We start from the raw sequence: 19,726 nt of genomic DNA, 5'->3' as shown, positions 1-19,726 counted from the left end.
TCAAGAATATTGGCTGAACCATGGAGACTAAGAATTCCCCTAGGATCCTTGGCTACTTGGAGGAGAGATTGGTCTTAAGGAGGATCTACTAGACTTATTGTTAATGTAAGTTAAGCTAGTGCTCTAGAAATTAATGAAAATTAAGCATATATTACTTTAAAAATAAGCTGGTGGGCAAAAAAAAAAAAGTTGGTGGGACAACAACAGGCAGAAAGACACAAATTAATTCTATTTTGATCACATTGAGTTTTGAGTGTCTACTGAAAATCCAGGATGTGGAAGGGTTATCAAGCAAGAACACATAGAGCAGAACACATGGCTACATAGGTTCATTTATGAACAAATCTGTATTAAGCACATCTACATATACCAAGCACCAGCTTCCGTACTAGAAACACATATATTTAAGAAATCTTCCTGCAGTTGACAGCTGAGGATGAAGAGATCCAGAGTTCGGTGGGTTGAAGTAGCTTTTGGGATAGGTCTCTCTATTGAAAGCATTGCTCCTGTTTTCCACACCTCAGCCATTTGCCTATTTCTCTTTATGTTCATGTAACCTGTCCCTTTGATGACCCTTTCTCATTTTTTTTCTACTTCCAGATGTCGGATAGGGTTGACTGGCTACAAAGCCAAAATGGAGTATGCAAAGTTGATGTTTATACTCCTGGAGACAGCCAAGCCCAAGACTGGAAAATGGTAAGGGTCAACCACTTTTTATAGATACTAAATTAGGAATAAGTGGAGTACTATTAAGAGTAGGCTTACTCTCTCTACCACCGCTACCCCACCTCTTATTTTCTTTTTTTTTTAACATTTATTTATTTTTGAGACAGAGAGAGACAGAGCATGAACAGGGGAGGGTCAGAGAGAGGGAGACACAGAATCTGAAACAGGCTACAGGCTCCGAGCTGTCAGCACAGAGCCCGACGCGGGGCTCGAACTCACAGACTGCGAGATCATGACCTGAGCCGAAGTCGGCCGCTTAACCGACTGAGCCACCCAGGCGCCCCCCCCACCTCTTATTTTCAACGGTGAAATTCTTGGGGAAAAATATGAATTCCTCTAGAACAAAAAGTTACCATCCATATTGTTTTGGGGGTAAATTCTATAATATGGTAATTTCATAGAAGAAATATTTTGTAATTAATGCAAAACATAGTACACCTGTAAAATTTTGTTAGTTTTTAAACAGAAAGGGATTGGATTTCAAACAGAAATGTCTCAAAAGTTCACAAACTATTTTCCGAAATGTAGAACACCTCAAAATTCTCAAAAGCATAAATTCTCATCTAAGTAACATTATCATTCTGCCTTCATCAGCCAACAAACATTTATTAAGTACTTAGTGTCAGGCACTATAAATCAGGGTTTAGTTAGAAGATGGAAACCATATCAAGTAATTTGATATTAAAAAATTTAGTGAGGGGTTCCTGGGTGCTCAGTTGGTTAAGCATCTGACTTCGGCTCAGGTTGTGATCTTGCTGTCAGCACAGAGCCTGCTTCAGATCCCCCATTTCTCTCTCTCTCTGCCCCTCACCTCCCAAAATAAGTAAACATTAATTTTTTTTAATTTAATGAAAGGTAATTAACTAAGTTAACCACTAAAAGCTGTAAAAGAAAACTGTCTAAGAGTTCCAGAAGTAGCAAGTGTAGAGAGAAACCACTACCCCTAGGCTGCAAGAGAGTGAACAGGAAGAGACTAAGAACTCACAGAAGCTGCTTCTCCTTCAACCAAGGCAGCTTCAGATTTCTTTGGACAGTGTGGCTGCCACAGGAGCACTAGCCTGCTGGTGCAGAATACATTTGCCAGAAGGTGCAAGTCGGCCAGAAGTTCAGTGTCTCTCCAGTGCCCTCTACTAACAAAGCCAGTTGCCAAAGAAAAAATGGTAAAAGGGGTCCAATTCCAGTGTCACAGAGCAAGGCAAAGGATGGTAGACTTGGAGTTGAGAGACAGTGTGGATAACTGGCACAGACTCTGTGCTTAGTCCTAGGGTCAGAGATATAAAAACAGGTTAGACAGAATTCTTTTTCTTAATTTAAGGGTTTCATAATCTAATGGAATCACTATGGTGATTCTCATCCTTAGTATTAATATTTATCAAACACCTATTTGCATGTAATGTTGCATGACCCATCTATTTATTCAAAATCTATTTGGTCTATCTTATATAGCCTAAGAGAGAAAACACTAACAAATATGCACAAAACATTAAGACATATAGATAATGAATATCCAGTTACTATAGAGTAAGTGCCAATCAAAACTGCTTCTATTAGATCTTTTCTTTACCTTTGCTCTTTCCTGTAGAAAAACAAAAGATACATAAATTTTAATACTAAATCAAATTAAAAAACAGTCACAATTTATCATTAAGGAAGGAACACTCTGGGGTATGCAACAATAAATAAATAAAAACAGTTTCTGCCCTCATAGACCTTGCCATTAATTTGGGGAAATAAAAACTATACATGTGAAATATAAATATAATATAAAAGTTCTAAATAACCAGTAGCCCCTAATTATGTCTAAATAACCAGTAGACCCAAATTATCCATTTGCCAAATGGATTTTCTGGCAGTAATTGCTATAGGTTTTTAAAGAATAGATCCAAGTCGGAGGTTGTCAAGGAAAATTTCATAAAGTATGCTTAGCAGAGCTAGAGGTGAAGAAGAATAGAATGGGAGCTATATATGTTAACTTCAAACTAAAGTACTGGAGCAGAAGATGGCTGAGGAGAGAAAGTTAAAACCCTTAACCCTTTTTATGTTCTCTTTCATGGATGTGAAAATTTTCCCTGGCCTTGATTAAGAAAGACTCAGAGGGGCGCCTGGGTGGCTTAGTCGGTTAAGCGGCCGACTTCGGCTCAGGTCATGATCTCGCACTCCGTGAGTTCGAGCCCCGCGTTGGGCTCTGTGCTGACAGCTCAGAGCCTGGAGCCTGTTTCAGATTCTGTGTCTCCCTCTCTCTGACCCTCCCCCGTTCATGCTCTCTCTCTGTCTCAAAAATAAATAAACGTTAAAAAAAAAAAAAAAAAAAAAGAAAGACTCAGAAATGAGACACCTGGGTGTCTCAGTTGGTTAAGCATTTGACTTTGCCTTAGGTCATGATCTCACAGTTTGTGAGTTCAAGCCCTGCATTGGGCTTTGTGCTAACAGCTCAAAAGCCAGGAGCCTGTTTCGGATTCTGTGTCTCCCTCTCTTTTTGCCTTTCCCCTGCTCTCTCTCTCTCTCTCTCTCTCTCGCACGCGTGCTCTCTCTCTCTCTCTCAAATATAAATAAATCTTTAAAAAAATTTTTTTAAAAGAAAGACTCAGAAATAATTTGGCATCCACCTTCCCACCTGTTCATGATACTACTGTATAAGAAGAGAAAGAATTAAAGGTTGCAAGAGGGCAATGGGGTTTGGAAGATATAGATGTTTGATTGTAGACTTCATTGATAGAAAAAGTCATGTGATTAGTCTTTCAGTCAGTCATTATGGCCTCATCAACCACTTTTGCAAAGTTCTGGATGGAATAATAGATATAAGGTGCACACTTTTTAGGTTTAAAAATGTAAATAGGCAATAAAAACCTATAAACACAGCCAGCTAACAGTTCTTTATACTCTATCATAAAGTTGTATGCTATGCTATAATTTTTTCAATGTTCTGTGAAAAGAATTGAAAAAGATAAGAGAAATAAACTTTACATCTGCATTATAAGACTTCCCTGTACATGTTACAGCCCAATTATGGAGCATGTCTATTTGCAGATAGTGTGCCTATCTTTAAATAAGTAGGTAATATTGAAGGATAATTTTCAAAAGGTAAAATCAGGACTCCCAATCAGATATTAAAATGAACACATGTTAAAGATTTTATTTAACTCATTAATGAGGAAATTGGTGAGGTGTTACAACCAGTTCAAAGGAGAATAAAAAAAAAGAGATTTATTATAGATAAGAAATATTGAAATGAATAGCAAAACTGGCCTGTTCCACAGTGCAGAAGGGAAATCAGCTGAACCTCCACTAGACAGAATTTATGTGTCCACAGACATGTAGAATTATTCTGCATTGTCGTTCAACTACCTACAGCTCACAGTTGTAAAATAGCTCCCATAGGATCAGAATCAGATTATGTGGAGGGCTGTAAACAATGCTTAGTCTATAAACTATAGACTATAGGGAGTGCATCATTTTCTACTGGAGGACAAATTTTTTTACCTTAGTTGCCTACATTTTGATAAATCTCGAAATAAGGTAACTTTTGCTCACAAAACAAGGCTAATTTCACCAGATTTGGTCTGATTATTTACATAGGTATAGCAACCAGATAGGCCCTAAGTTTGCTTTAATGGAAGTTTTCATAAGGAATCTCAGGTTGGACTTTTAAAGACCTCCATCATTTGATATCCTGAGACTAGGAAGTCGAGACTAACAAACTCTTCCTACCAGGTTTCACCTGTAGTTCCTAGAAAAACTCGCCTGTACACAGCTGGATTTCCGTGAAACCATTGTTCATAAAAATAGTTAAGTGATACTAACAAAAATGTTTAGGCCAAGAACTTTCCTTTTTTTTCTTCACACACACACACACACACACAAAATGTGGGGAGGGGTAGGTATATAATTGTGAACTGTTACACACAAGCTAAAGTGCAGACTAGCCGAACTCATGAACACACATATGACAACTTTCACAGCCATTTACATCCCTCACATAACCAAGTGGCAGAAGTAGACACATTAACAGACCCAAAGATATAGCCTCTCTATCATAATAAAAAATAAGAAACAAAAGCATACAAACTATTTTTAGCCATCAATGTTTCAGTATTCTATCTTAGAAATGAGCAAGGTAGGGGGGGATCGTCGGAAGATGGCGGCATAGGAGGACGCTGGGCTCACCGTGCGTCCTGCTGATCACTTAGATTCTACCTACACCTGCCTAAATAACCCAGAAAACCGCCAGAGGATTAGCAGAAAGGAGTCGCCGGAGCCAAGCGCAGACGAGAGGCCCACGGAAGAGGGTAGGAAGGGCGGCGAAGCGGTGCGCACTCCACCGACTGGCGGGAGGGAGCCAGGGCAGAGGGGCAGCCTGCCGGCCAAGCAGAGCCCCCAAGTCTGGCTTGCAAAAGCGGAGGGGCCGGAGGGAGTGTGTTCCAACAGCAAGCAGGACTTAGCATCTAGGAGGTCATAAGTTAACAGCTCTGCTCGGAAAGCGGGAAGGCTGAAGGACAAAGGGAGGGAGAGTTGCTGAGCCCCGGGACAACAGAGCTCAGTTTGGCGGGGAACAAAGGCGCTCACCAGCGCCATCTCCCTCGCCCATCCCCAAGCCAAAATCCCAAAGGGAACCAGTTCCTGCCAGGGAACTTGCTTGCTCCCCGCAAACACCCAACGCTGGGTTTCTGTGGAGCCAAACCTCCGGCAGGGGATCTGACTCCCTCCCGCTGCCACAGGGCCCCTCCTGAAGTGGATCACCTAAGGAGAAGTGAGCTAAGCCTGCCCCTCCTGCCCCTGTGCACCTTGCCTACCCACCCCAGCTAATACGCCAGATCCCCAGCATCACAAGCCTGGCAGTGTGCAAGTAGCCCAGACGGGCCATGCCACCCCACAGTGAATCCCGCCCCTAGGAGAGGGGAAGAGAAGGCACACACCAGTCTGACTGTGGCCCCAGTGGTGGGCTGGGGGCAGACATCAGGTCGGACTGCGGCCCCGCCCACCAACTCCAGTTATACACCACAGCACAGGGGAAGTGCCCCGCAGGTCCACACCACTCCAGGGACTATCCAAAATGACCAAACGGAAGAATTCCCCTCAAAAGAATCTCCAGGAAATAACAGCTAATGAACTGATCAAAAAGGATTTAAACAATATAACAGAAAGTGAATTTAGAATAATAGTCATAAAATTAATCGCTGGGCTTGAAAACAGTATAGAGGACAGCAGAGAATCTCTTGCTACAGAGATCAAGGGACTAAGGAACAGTCAGGAGGAGCTGAAAAACGCCTTAAACGACATGCAAAATAAAATGGAAACGACCACAGCTCAGATTGAAGAGGCAGAGGAGAGAATAGGTGAGCTAGAAGATAAAATTATGGAAAAAGAGGAAGCTGAGAAAAAGAGATAAAAAAATCCAGGAGTATGAGGGGAAAATTAGAGAACTAAGTGATACACTAAAAAGAAATAATATACGCATAATTGGTATCCCAGAGGAGGAAGAGAGAGGGAAAGGTGCTGAAGGGGTACTTGAAGAAATAATAGCTGAGAACTTCCCTGGACTGGGGAAGGAAAAAGGCATTGAAATCCAAGAGGCACAGAGAACTCCCTTCAGACGTAACTTGAATCGATCTTCTGCATGACATATCATAGTGAAACTGGCAAAATACAAGGATAAAGAGAAAATTCTGAAAGCAGCAAAGGATAAACATGCCCTAACATATAAACGGAGGCCTATAAGACTCGTGACTGATCTCTCTTTTGAAACTTGGCAGGCCAGAAAGGCATGGCAGGAGATCTTCAATGTGATAAACAGGAAAAATATGCAGCCGAGAATCCTTTATCCAGCAAGTCTGTCATTTAGAATAGAAGGAGAGAGAAAGGTCTTCCCAAACAAACAAAAACTGAAGGAATTCGTCACCACTAAACCAGCCCTACAAGAGATCCTAAGGGGAATCCTGTGAGACAAAGTATCAGAGACATCGCTACAAGCATAAAACATACAGACATCACAATGACTCTAAACCCGTATCTTTCTATAATAACACTGAATGTAAATGGACTAAATGCACCAACCAAAAGACATAGGGTATCAGAATGGATAAAAAAACAAGACCCATCTATTTGCTGTCTACAAGAGACTCATTTTAGACCTGAGGACACCTTTAGATTGAGAGTGAGGGGATGGAGAACTATTTATCATGCTACTGGAAGCCAAAAGAAAGCTGGAGTAGCCATACTTATATCAGACAAACTAGACTTTAAATTAAAGGCTGTAACAAGAAATGAAGAAGGGCATTATATAATAATTACAGGGTCTATCCATCAGGAAGAGCTAACAGTTATAAATGTCTATGCGCTGAATATGGGAGCCCCCAAATATATAAAACAATTACTCATAAACATAACCTTATTGATAAGAATGTGGTAATTGCAGGGGACTTTAAGACTCCACTTACAGAAATGGATAGATCATCTAGACACACGGTCAATAAAGAAACAAGGGCCCTGAATGATACATTGGATCAGATGGACTTGACAGATATATTTAGAACTCTGCATCCCAAAGCAACAGAATATACTTTCTTCTCGAGTGCACATGGAACATTTTCCAAGATAGATCATATACTGTGTCACAAAACAGCCCTTCATAAGTATACAAGAATTGAAATTATACCATGCATACTTTCAGACCACAATGCTATATGAAGCTTGAAATCAACCATAGGAAAAAGTCTGGAAAACCTCCAAAAGCATGGAGGTTAAAGAACACCCTACTAAAGAATGAGTGGGTCAACCAGGCAATTAGAGAAGAAATCAAAAAATATATGGAAACAAATGAAAATGAAAATACAACAATCCAAACGCTTTGGGATGCAGTGAAGGCAATCCTGAGAGGAAAATACATTGCAATCCAGGCCTATCTCAAGAAACAAGAAAAATCCCAAATACAAAATCTAACAGCACACCTAAAGGAAATAGAAGCAGAACAGCAAAGGCAGCCTAAACCCAGCAGAAGAAGAGAAATAATAAAGATCAGAGCAGAAATAAACAATATAGAATCTAAAAAAAATGTAGAGCAGATCAACGAAACCAAGAGTTGGTTTTTTGAAAAAATAAACAAATTGACAAACCTCTAGCCAGACTTCTCAAAAAGAAAAGGGAGATGACCCAAATAGATAAAATCATGAATGAAAATGGAATTATTACAACCAATCCCTCAGAGATACAAACAATTATCAGGGAATACTATGAAAAATTATATGCCAACAAATTGGACAACGTGGAAGAAATGGACAAATTCCTAAACACCCACACTCTTCCAAAACTCAATCAGGAGGAAATAGAAAGCTTGAACAGACCCATAACCAGCGAACAAATTGAATCGGTTATCAAAAATCTCCCAACAAATAAGAGTCCAGGACCAGATGGTTTCCCAGGGGAGTTCTACCAGACGTTTAAAGCAGAAATAATATCTATCCTTCTCAAGCTATTCCAAACAATAGAAAGGGAAGGAAAACTTCCAGACTCATTCTATGAAGCCAGTATTACTTTGATTCCTAAACCAGACAGAGACCCAGTAAAAAAAGAGAACTACAGGCCAATATCCCTAATGAATATGGATGCAAAAATTCTCAATAAGATACTAGCAAATCGAATTCAACAGCATATAAAAAGAATTATTCACCAGGATCAAGTGGGATTCATTCCTGGGATGCAGGGCTCGTTCAACATTCGCAAATCAATCAACGTGATACATCACATTAATAAAAGAAAAGATAAGAACCATATGATCCTGTCAATCGATGCAGAAAAGGCCTTTGACAAAATCCAGCACCCTTTCTTTTTTTTTTTTTTTTCAACGTTTATTTATTTTTGGGACAGAGAGAGACAGAGCATGAATGGGGAAGGGGCAGAGAGAGAGGGAGACACAGAATCGGAAACAGGCTCCAGGCTCTGAGCCATCAGCCCAGAGCCTGACGCGGGGCTCGAACTCACGGACCGCGAGATCGTGACCTGGCTGAAGTCAGGCGCTTAACCGACTGCGCCACCCAGGCGCCCCCAGCACCCTTTCTTAATAAAAACCCTTGAGAAAGTCGGGATAGAAGGAACATACTTAAACATCATAAAAGCCATTTATGAAAAGCCCACAGCTAACATTATCCTTAATGGGGAAAAACTGAGAGCTTTTTCCCTGAGATCAGGAACACGACAGGGATGCCCACTCTCACCGCTGTTGTTTAACATAGTGTTGGAAGTTCTAGCATCAGCAATCAGACAACAAAAGGAAATCAAAGGCATCAAAATTGGCAAAGATGAAGTCAAGCTTTCACTTTTTGCAGATGACATGATGTTATACATGGAAAATCCGATAGACTCCACCAAAAGTCTGCTAGAACTGATACATGAATTCAGCAAAGTTGCAGGATACAAAATCAATGTACAGAAACCAGTTGCATTCTTATACACTAACAATGAAGCAACGGAAAGACAAATAAAGAAATTGATCCCATTCACAATTGCACCAAGAAGCATAAAAAACCTAGGAATAAATCTAACCAAAGATGTAAAAGATGTGTATGCTGAAAACTATAGAAAGCTTATGAAGGTAATTGAAGAAGATATAAAGAAATGGAAAGACATTCCTGCTCATGGATGGGAAGAATAAATATTGTCAAAATGTCAATACTACCCAAAGCTATCTACACATTCAATGCAATCCCAATCAAAATTGCACCAGCATTCTTCTCGAAACTAGAACAAGCAATCCTAAAATTCACATGGAACCACAAAAGGCCCCGAATAGCCAAAGTAATTTTGAGGAAGAAGACCAAAGCAGGAGGCATCACAATCCCAGACTTTAGCCTCTACTACAAAGCTGTAATCATAAAGACAGCATGGTATTGGCACAAAAACAGGCACATAGACCAATGGAATAGAATAGAAACCCCAGAACTAGACCCACAAATGTATGGCCAATTAATCTTTGACAAAGCAGGAAAGAACATCCAATGGAAAAAAGTCTCTTTAACAAATGGTGCTGGGAAAACTGGACAGCAACATGCAGAAGGTTGAAACTAGACCACTTTCTTACACCATTCACAAAAATAAACTCAAAATGGATAAAGGACCTGAATGTGAGACAGGAAACCATCAAAACCCTACAGGAGAAAGCAGGAAAAGACCTCTCTGACCTCAGCCGTAGCAATCTCTTACTCGACACATCCCCAAAGGCAAGGGAATTAAAAGCAAAAATGAATTACTGGGACCTTATGAAGATAAAAAGCTTATGCAGAGCAAAGGAAACAACCAATAAAACTAAAAGGCAACCAATGGAATAGGAAAAGATATTTGCAAATGACATATCGGACAAAGGGCTAGTATCCAAAATCTATAAAGAGCTCACCAAACTCCACACCTGAAAAACAAATAACCCAGTGAAGAAATGGGCAGAAAACATGAATAGACACTTCTCTAGAGAAGACATCCAGATGGCCAACAGGCACATGAAAAGATGCTCAACGTTGCTCCTTATCAGGGAAATACAAATCAACACCACACTCAGATATCACCTCACGCCAGTCAGAGTCGCCAAAATGAACAAATCAGGAGACTATAGATGCTGGAGAGGATGTGGAGAAACGGGAACCCTCTTGTACTGTTGGTGGGAATGCAAATTGGTGCAGCCACTCTGGAAAACAGTGTGGAGGTTCCTCAGAAAATTAAAAATAGACCTACCCTATGACCCAGCAGTAGCACTGCTAGGAATTTACCCAAGGGACACAGGAGTACTGATGCATAGGGGCACTTGTACCCCAATGTTTATAGCAGCACTCTCAACAATAGCCAAATTATGGAAAGAGCCTAAATGTCCATCAACTGATCAATGATAAAGAAATTGTGGTTTATATACACAATGGAGTACTACAGGGCAATGAGAAAGAACGAAATATGGCCCTTTGTAGCAATGTGGATGGAACTGGAGAGTGTGATGCTAAGTGAAATAAGCCATACAGAGAAAGACAGATACCATATGTGTTCACTCTTATGTGGATCCTGAGAAACTTAACAGAAACCCATGGGGGAGGGGAAGGAAAAAAAAAAGAGGTTAGAGTGGGAGAGAGCCGAAGCATAAGAGACTCTTAAAAACTGAGAACAAACTGAGGGTTGATGGGGGATGGGAGGGAGGGGAGGGTGGGTGATGGGTATTGAGGAGGGCACCTTTTGGGATGAGCCCTGGGTGTTGTATGGAAACCAATTTGACAATAAATTTCATATATTGAAAAAAATAAAAAAAAGAAATGAGCAAGGTATCCAATTAATATCCATGAATTAACTCAATTTAATACCAATGTTTTAAATTACATTAAAGATGCTGGAAATTTAAAATCAAGCCAACAATACCATAAAATATAATAACTGTTGTAATAAAGTTTGTCAGAATAATCATTCAATTTGATTAAACACAAATTTATATTTTTCATGATCTTAAACATTAAGTAGAAGTAATATAGCTTATTGGATTTTTATAACCTGTATAAGTTTATGAATAACATACCAAAGTAAAATAAAAATGCATACTTACATTATACTTAATACTGAGGAGTCATAAAAGACATAGCTGTTTTTATGAATTCAAAATTATTTAATTCAATTTGTTTGTCAAAGATTATCCTAACTTATGTGAACTTAAGCTCCTAAAATCTTAACCTGATTAAGATTCCTTTATAAGAATACTTTTTCCAATCAGAATAGAGATCCTTTAATTTAAGACTTTATAATCTAATATAGCATCATGTGGAGTATGAAGATATTACTGCTTACACTTAATGCTCTTTTGAATGACAAATACTGATAGCTTATAGCCTCAATTCTAAACTTGCAGCCATTAGATTCAAATGCCCAGTTTTCAACAAAAATCACAAGGCATACAAAGAAACAGAGTAGTGTGGCTCACTCAAAGGAAAAAAAGTAGGTCAACAGAAACTGTGTCTGAAAAAGACCCGATGGCAGGTCCACTGGACAAAGACTATATATAAAACAGCTGTCTAAAAGGTGCCCAAAGAACTAAAAGAAACATGTGGAGAAAACTGAGAAAACAATGTGTGAACAAAATGCAAATATCAAAAAGAGATAGAAAACCTAGAGATAACCTAAAAGAAATTCTGGAGATGAGAAGTATAATAACTGAATTGAAAATTTCACGAAAGGGATTCAAAGGCAGGTTTGAGCAGGCAGAAGAAGGAATCAGAAAACTTGAGAACAGGATAATGGAAATTATCAACTCTAAGGAACAGAAAGAAAAAAGATTGAAGAAAAGTGAACAGAGCCAAAGGAACCTGTAGGACACCATCAAACAAACAGCACATTGTGGGAGTCCCAGTAGGAGAAGAGAAAGAGAAAGGGCAGAGAGGATATTTGAGAAAATAATGGCTTAAAGCTTTGCAAATATGAAGAAAGGCATGAATATAAACATCCAAAAAGTTCAATAAACTCCAAGAAAAATGAACTCGAAGCGACCCATGCTGAGACACATTACAATCAAACTTTCAAAAGACAAAGACAAAAGGAATATCGGTAGAAGTGATGTTTGACATTTCCAGGCCTGGACCACAAAAGTCTCCCATTCAGTTCTCTGTGATCTTGATATTTCCCCATAAACCTGAAGAATAGATTTTGAGGAGAGTGAAACTATGCAAAAGCAGAGCCTAGGTCCCTGAATCACTGCAAAGAAAGCTTCTCATTGAATGTCCTCTGTAAGCAAAGTGATTGAGAAATAAACCTCTACTTTCTTCTACCACTGATACTTCAGGGGCTATTTGATTTAAACCTAGCATTATCCCAAATACTATACTTTGCATATGTCATTTTGTTGCCACGCCCACCCTGTTATATCTGACTACCAAAATGTTTAAAAGTCCATCTCAAATGCCACTACTTTTTCTAGTCACCCACCCCAAATTATCTGCCCCTTGTGTAACATTAAGCATCTCTCTTTTTATTCTTTTATAACACTGATCACATAGTATTTAGTAATATTTGTGTTCATATTTTGTCTCTACAGTGGACTTTATGCTTCCAGAAGGCAAGATCATATTTATTTCATCTTTACATGTCCCACAGTTTCTAGTAGAGTGTGTTGTACACAAACACTGTATACATATTGAATTATGCAGATAGTTTGTATTACACATCATCTCCCCTAAATCCCTAAATCACCTCTGCAGTAGAGGGCCATCAAGTTGGTCCTACTGGTGGATAGTTTGTGTATTGGAACCTGATTTTTCCATTTCTTGAATGCTGTCTCTCTCTGACTCCACCACCTTTTCTCTGTCCCTTTCTTGGACATGCCTATAGGCAGCACTCTTTCTTAAAACTTCTTCTTAAAGCTAAATTATGTCCATATAGAATTTCCCACTTTTTACTGATCTTTGGTTCAGAAAAACAATTTTTGTAAGTTTATTTGAGAGAGAGCACGAGTGGGTGAGGGGCAGAGAGAGAGAGAGAGAGAGAGAGAGAGAGAGAGAGAGAGAGAATCCCAAGCAGGCTCTGCACTGTCAGCACAGAGCCTGACGTGGGGCTTGAACTAACAAACTGTAAGATCATGACCTGAGCTGAAATCAAGAGTCAGACACTTAACCAGCGGAGTGACCCAGGCACCCCAGAAAAAAAATGTTAAAAAAAATTCATCACAGAAGCTCAGCAAGTAGCTGAACTCCTACCTGGTCTGATAGGAATGAATCTCCCATAGCTCCTACCTGGTCTGATAGGAATGAATCACAGTACACATCCCTAGCCATACTGTCTTCCAGTACTTCGCTTTTCATCCAGGGCAGTACTTCCCATATATACAGGAAGTCAAGTTAGGGGTTTTTTTCAATTTTTTTAATGTTTATTATTGAGAGACAGAAACAGAGCATGAGCAGGGGAGGGGCAGAGAGAGGAGGAGACACAATCTGAAGCAGGCTCCAGGCTCTGAGCTGTCAGCACAGAGCTGGACATGGGGCTCTAATTCACAAACCGTGAGATCATGACCTGAACCGAAGTCAGACGCCTAACCGAGTGAGCCACCCAGGCACCCCAGGAAGTCAAGTTTTATTCCCTAGTACTCCCATAGATGGCCAGCTATGTTTCACTGTATTATCAAGCTTATTGACTTCTCTTAATCTTCTCTTATCTCTTCTGAAATCTAATCTCAACATGAAATGTTGGAGTAGTATTAATCATATCCACCACCATAAGATTACACAGTTTTGTGCATATTATGTCATTTAATACTAATTGTAACCACATGAGGAAATTATTAAAATTAATAATTTTCATATGATCCAGCAATTCCTTTGTATATCTGAAGGAAACAAAATCACTATTTTTTTTTAATTTTTTTTTTTTCAACAGAGAGAGACAGCATGAGCAGGGGAGGGGCAGAGAGAGAGGGAGACACAGACTCCGAAGCAGGCTCCAGGCTCTGAGCTGTCAGGACAGAGCCTGATGTGGGGCTCGAACCCACAGACTGTGAGATCATGACCTGAGCCGAAGTCTCGGCGGCTTAACCGACTGAGCCACCCAGGCGCCCCCAAAATCACTATTTTTAAGAGATAGCTGCACCCCTGTGTTTATTGCAGCATTATTTACAATAACCAATACATGAAAGCAACCTAAGTGTCCATCCATGGATGACTCAATAAAGAAAATACACAACAGACTATTATCCAGCCATAAAAAGAAGGGAGTCTTGCCATTTGCAATAACATGGATGGACCTAGAGGGTATTAAGCTAAGTGAAATAAGACAGAGAAAGACAAATACCATATGATCTCACTTATATGTAGAATCTTAAAAAAAAAAAAAAGGGACTCATAGATGCAGAGAACAGGTGGGTGGCTGCCAGAGGTGGGTGTTGTGAGAGTGAGCAAAATGGGTGAAGAGGGTCAAAAGGTATAAACTTCCAACTATAAAATAAATAAATCCTGGGGATTTAATGTATAGCATGGTGACCATAGTTAATAATACTATGTTGTATATCTGAAAGTTGCAAAGAGAGTAGATCTTAAAAGTTCTTGTCACAAGAAAAATATTTTGAACTATGCATGGTGATGGATGTTAACTAGACTTATGGTGGTGATCATTTTGCAATAATGCAAATATTGGATCATTATAATTTTAATCTGAAACTAATATAATGTTATATGTCAATTAAATCTCAATAAAAAATAATGAACTTTTGGCCATTCATCAAAAGTAAACAGAAACACAAAAATCACATGTGCATAAATCAAAGAGCTCTTCTCCTTCCAAGTGGGCACAAAATTCTTAATTACTTTGAGCTTGAGAGGAGCAAAAAATACGTTGTCTCTTGCCCAATAGAAAATAAATCTCTATAACAATTATTCCATTAAGGAATCACAAAATGGTTAAGCAATAAAACCAAGTTCTTGATCATTGCTGCCACCAATGGTTATTGGCCATAAAAGAACCAAAATGAAAACCAAAAGCAAAATCAGTACATAGGAAAATTAAAAATAGAAAAAGAAAATGTCTGCAAAGTTCTATTGCCACCTTGAATTCATCTCTGGGGTCAAAGAAAAAATGTACCTGGTACACTTCCCTCAATATTCTCTAAAGATGAATCTTTTGGACATCTTGGCAAAGACTTCCAAAACTATTAAAATATCATTTTCAGAGAAGGGTGAATTAATAAGCTTCATATATGTATAGAAATAAACTCACATTAAAGGTTTTCTTTAATCATTGACAAGGAACTGGTGAGGTTCAAAGGAAAATCAAAGAAAAGAACCACATATATGGTTCAGGGATATTGAAGTGAAGGTGCAAATGTAAGCAAAACTGACCTTTTCCACAGTGGGGGAGGAAGTCAGTGGAACCTTCTCTGAGAATTAACATGTGTAAATAAGGATTCTATTGAATTGCTATCACTTATCTACAGAGTTGCAAAATAGCTCCAAGAGGATCAGAAGATGTGGAAGACTATGCTATAAGATTATGCATAGTTTTCCACTGAAGTACAAAATTTCCCTGAAACAGCTATTATTCAAATTAGGAGAACCATCTAGGAGGACTTTACACCAACTGCCATGGCCCATGGATCCCTTAAACCAGCCCCATAGACTGATACAACTGCTTTTCTCTTCTTTCCAAGTCATTAAAACACAGCGGTGTACTGTAGGTGTGGAGAGCCAATTCTGGAGTCAGAACTGTATTTGGATACTAAACTCCATCATATGGTAGCTCTGAGATACTAGCCAATTTATGTATCTTCTCTAAGCCACAATTTTGTCACCTATGAAACTAGAATAGTAATACAGCCAGTGTAGAGCATATATGTAGATTAAGTGAAATAATGTGTGTAAAGCACCTAGTCCAGTGCCCGGAAAACACAAGTATTTAAGAAATAGTATCTAGTAACTATATGACACTTGGTAATTAAAATGACAAATCATTATTTTTTTTGATGGTTATAAATTATCTCATTTAATCCTCATAATAATACTACGAAGAGTTTGCTGTTATTCCCATTTGACAGATAAGAAACTGGAAACTCAGATAATAAAGTATCCAACTTAAGAAACTTTAATAGAGTTAGTTAAAAACACAACAAAACAAATAACACAAAGGTATGTCAAAAAAGGAAAATGTTTAGATCACTCATATTTCTACCTTTCTGTGGTTACTACTGTGAACCAAATCATTCTTTAAAGATGGGTGATACTTGTAGTCATTCCTAGACAGACATTACTCTATTACACTGCTCCTTTACATTTGATAGTAAATAGGACACTTTCACATATTATTTTAGCCTGTGTCCAAGTGAAAATTATAGATTACAATATGTAAACATATACTATATGTACATGTGCTTATCACAGCTAGTGTGCATTAAAGAATCTGTATTCATTCAAAACTGATAAATTATCCACAGATATTAATTCCTCTATTATAAATTAGATTGTTCACTTAAGTGATATCAAATAGTTCACTGGAAGCCATTTAACATATCAAAATTGTGCTTGTGTAACTGGCAGAGTGATCAATTATGTACAATTGTCCTTGAATTCTCTAATTTTCTGAAGACTATAGTTGTGGTAAGAGACCTAAATAAAAACAGATAAACCATAGGAAATAGCAAGTAATATAAATATAATAAAAACTGGATTCAGTTCCAATGCTAACTCTGTTGCGTAGCTGTTGACTTTTCAGATCTTAAGGATGTATGTTGTTAAAAGCAATATCATGTAGTGGCTGACAGTAGGGATTCAAGAGTCAGACTGCCTAGGTTGGAATTCCTGCTCCGTCAGTGATTAGCTGTATAACCTCAAATAAGTAACTAACTGAATCTCTCAGTTCTTCAATTCCCTCCTCTGTAAAATGCAGATAATAAGAGAGCTAACATTTAAGTTCACTGCAAAATAATGTTAAATGAGATAATAGTATTGAAATACTTATAACAGTGCCTGATACATACTAAGTACTCCATAAATGTTGGTTACTTTTATTGTGATGATGCAGCAGTTAAGGCTTGAGAGAGGTGACCATTTTTGTAACTAATCTTTGAGGTTGTTCTGAATGTCCCATATCTTTACTCTGTTATAGTCGGATGAATCCTTGTCTATTTTTAAGGAAGCCTCAACTGATCCTATCAGAGTGCTCAGCTGGCTACGCAGAGACCTGGAAAAAAGTACAGCAGGGTTCCAAGATGCTAGGTTCAAGCCTGGAGAATCCTCACATGGCGGGGAAATGAGCAACCCAGGAGGAGACCCCCACAGTGGTTTTTCTGTGGACTATTACAATACCACAACCAAGGGCAGTCCAGGAAGATTGCATTTTGAGATGATGCACAGAGAAAACCCTGTCCAGGGCCCCAGTGTCCCACTTGGTAATGGGAGTTCAGTAGATGAAGTTTCCTTCTATGCTAATCGCCTCACAAATCTAGTCATAGCCATGGCCCGCAAGGAGATCAATGAGAGGATAGATGGCTCTGAAAACAAATGTGTCCACCAGTCATTGTACATAGGAGATGAGCCCATACCCAGCAAAAGCTTGAGTAAGGTGGCATCAGATCTGGTGAACAAGACAGTCTCTGCATGTTCCAAGAATGCTACCTCAGATAAGACTCCTGGCTCTGGTGACAGAGCCTCAGGATTATTACGGAGTCCCCCACATTTGAAATATAAGACCACTCTGAAGATGAAAGAGAGCACCAAAGAAAGCAAGGGTCCAGATGACAAGCCTGCTTCTAAGAAGTCTTTCTTCTATAAGGAGGTGTTTGAATCTCGTAACGCAGGTGATGCCAAAGAGGGTGGAAGGTTATCTGGGGAGAGAAAGATGTTCAGAGGGCAAGAAAGGCCTGATGACTTTACAGCTTCTGTTAGTCAAGGGATAATGACCTATGCTAACAGTGTGGTATCTGATATGATGGTTTCCATTATGAAGACACTGAAGATCCAAGTGAAGGACACAACTATTGCCACCATCCTGCTAAAGAAGGTACTGCTCAAGCATGCAAAAGAGGTTGTCTCAGATCTCATTGACTCCTTCATGAAGAACCTCCACAGTGTCACAGGGACCCTCATGACTGATTCAGATTTTGTCTCAGCTGTGAAAAGAAGTTTATTCTCTCACGGAAGCCAGAAGGCCACAGATATCATGGATGCCATGCTGGGTAAGCTATACACCGTGATGTTTGCAAAGAAACCTCCAGAAATTATCAGGAAAACCAAGGACAAGTCTGAGAGTTACTCCCTTGTCTCCATGAAAGGAATGGGTGACCCTAAGAAACAAAATGTAAACTTTGCATCAATGAAATCTGAAGGTAAATTGAGGGAAAAAATGTACTCTCCCGCATCCAAACCAGAAAAGAAGACTTGTGCCGAAACTCTGGGTGAACACATTATCAAAGAGGGATTGAGCTTTTGGCATAAAAGTCAGCAAAAAGAAGGAAAATCTCTGGGTTTCCAACAGGCAACATTTGCAGCTCCCAACAAACAGTATAAGCCTGTACCAGACATTCCCCTGGGATATCCTCTGGATACTTGCAACCTCAGCCCCCCTATACAATGCCGAGAGAAACCTGAGAATTTTATGTGTGATTCAGACTCCTTGGCCAAGGACCTGATTGTATCAGCCTTACTTCTGATTCAGTACCACCTGGCACAGGGAGGAAGCATGGATGCACAGAGCTTCCTTGAAGCTGCTGGCAGCACCAACCTGCCTGCCAACAAGTCCCCTGAAGTTCCTGATGAGTCCAGCCTTAAGTCTCCTCATATGGGAGGTGACCAAGATGAAGCAGAAAAGAAGGATCTAAAGAGTGTTTTCTTTAACTTTATCCGGAATTTACTTGGTGAGACCATTTTCAAGAGTGACCGTAGCTCTGAACCCAAGGTACCAGAACAGCCAGTTAAGGAAGAATATAACTACCAGTGTGAAAGACCTGTAACCCCTTCTTCCATCAAATTAAGTGAAGGTGATGAGGCTGGTGGTACCTTTGCTGGGCTGACCAAGATGGTTGTTAACCAACTAGATGGCCACATGAATGGGCAGATGGTAGAATATCTGATGGATTCAGTGATGAAGTTATGTCTCATTATTGCCAAGTCCTGTGACTCTCCCTTGGCAGAGCTGGGCGATGATAAGTCTGGGGATGCAAGCAGGCCAACTTCAGCCTTCCCAGATAATTTATATGAGTGTTTACCAATCAAGGGCACAGGGACAGCAGAGGCTGTCCTGCAGAATGCCTATCAAGCTATCCATAATGAATTGAGAGGTATATCAGGACAGCCCCCTGAAGGGTATGCAGCACCCAAAGTGATTGTCAGCAATCATAACCTAACTGACACAGTTCAGAACAAGCAACTCCAAGCCGTACTTCAGTGGGTAGCCGCCTCTGAACTCAATGTCCCTATTTTGTACTTTGCTGGTGATGATGAAGGAATCCAGGAGAAGGTAAGGAAGTAGAGCCAGAGGAATTTGGAGAGATCTATTAAGGGTTAACTAGGGTTTTAAGTTC

At 39.5% G+C, this 19,726-nt stretch overlaps 1 protein-coding gene across 5 annotated transcripts in view; it reads left to right on the top strand.

Moving 5' to 3' along the window:
* AKAP3 (A-kinase anchoring protein 3) overlaps positions 1-19,726 on the top strand; it is a 51,939-nt gene that overhangs the window by 8,070 nt on the left and 24,143 nt on the right. For 4 of the 5 annotated variants that reach the window (XM_027074081.2, XM_027074080.2, XM_053225734.1 and 1 more), the window contains 2 exons: positions 601-696; positions 17,314-19,662. In XM_027074081.2, the coding sequence (XP_026929882.1) occupies positions 601-696; positions 17,314-19,662 (2,445 nt within the window). The remainder of the gene's footprint in view (positions 1-600; positions 697-17,313; positions 19,663-19,726) is intronic. The other variant, XM_015061415.3, reaches the window with a different exon arrangement.

This window comes from Acinonyx jubatus, chromosome B4 (assembly GCF_027475565.1).
Source record: "Acinonyx jubatus isolate Ajub_Pintada_27869175 chromosome B4, VMU_Ajub_asm_v1.0, whole genome shotgun sequence".
Classification (NCBI taxonomy): domain Eukaryota; kingdom Metazoa; phylum Chordata; class Mammalia; order Carnivora; family Felidae; genus Acinonyx; species Acinonyx jubatus.
Note: the sequence above shows the minus strand (reverse complement) of the source record. Positions and strands in the feature narration are given on the sequence as shown.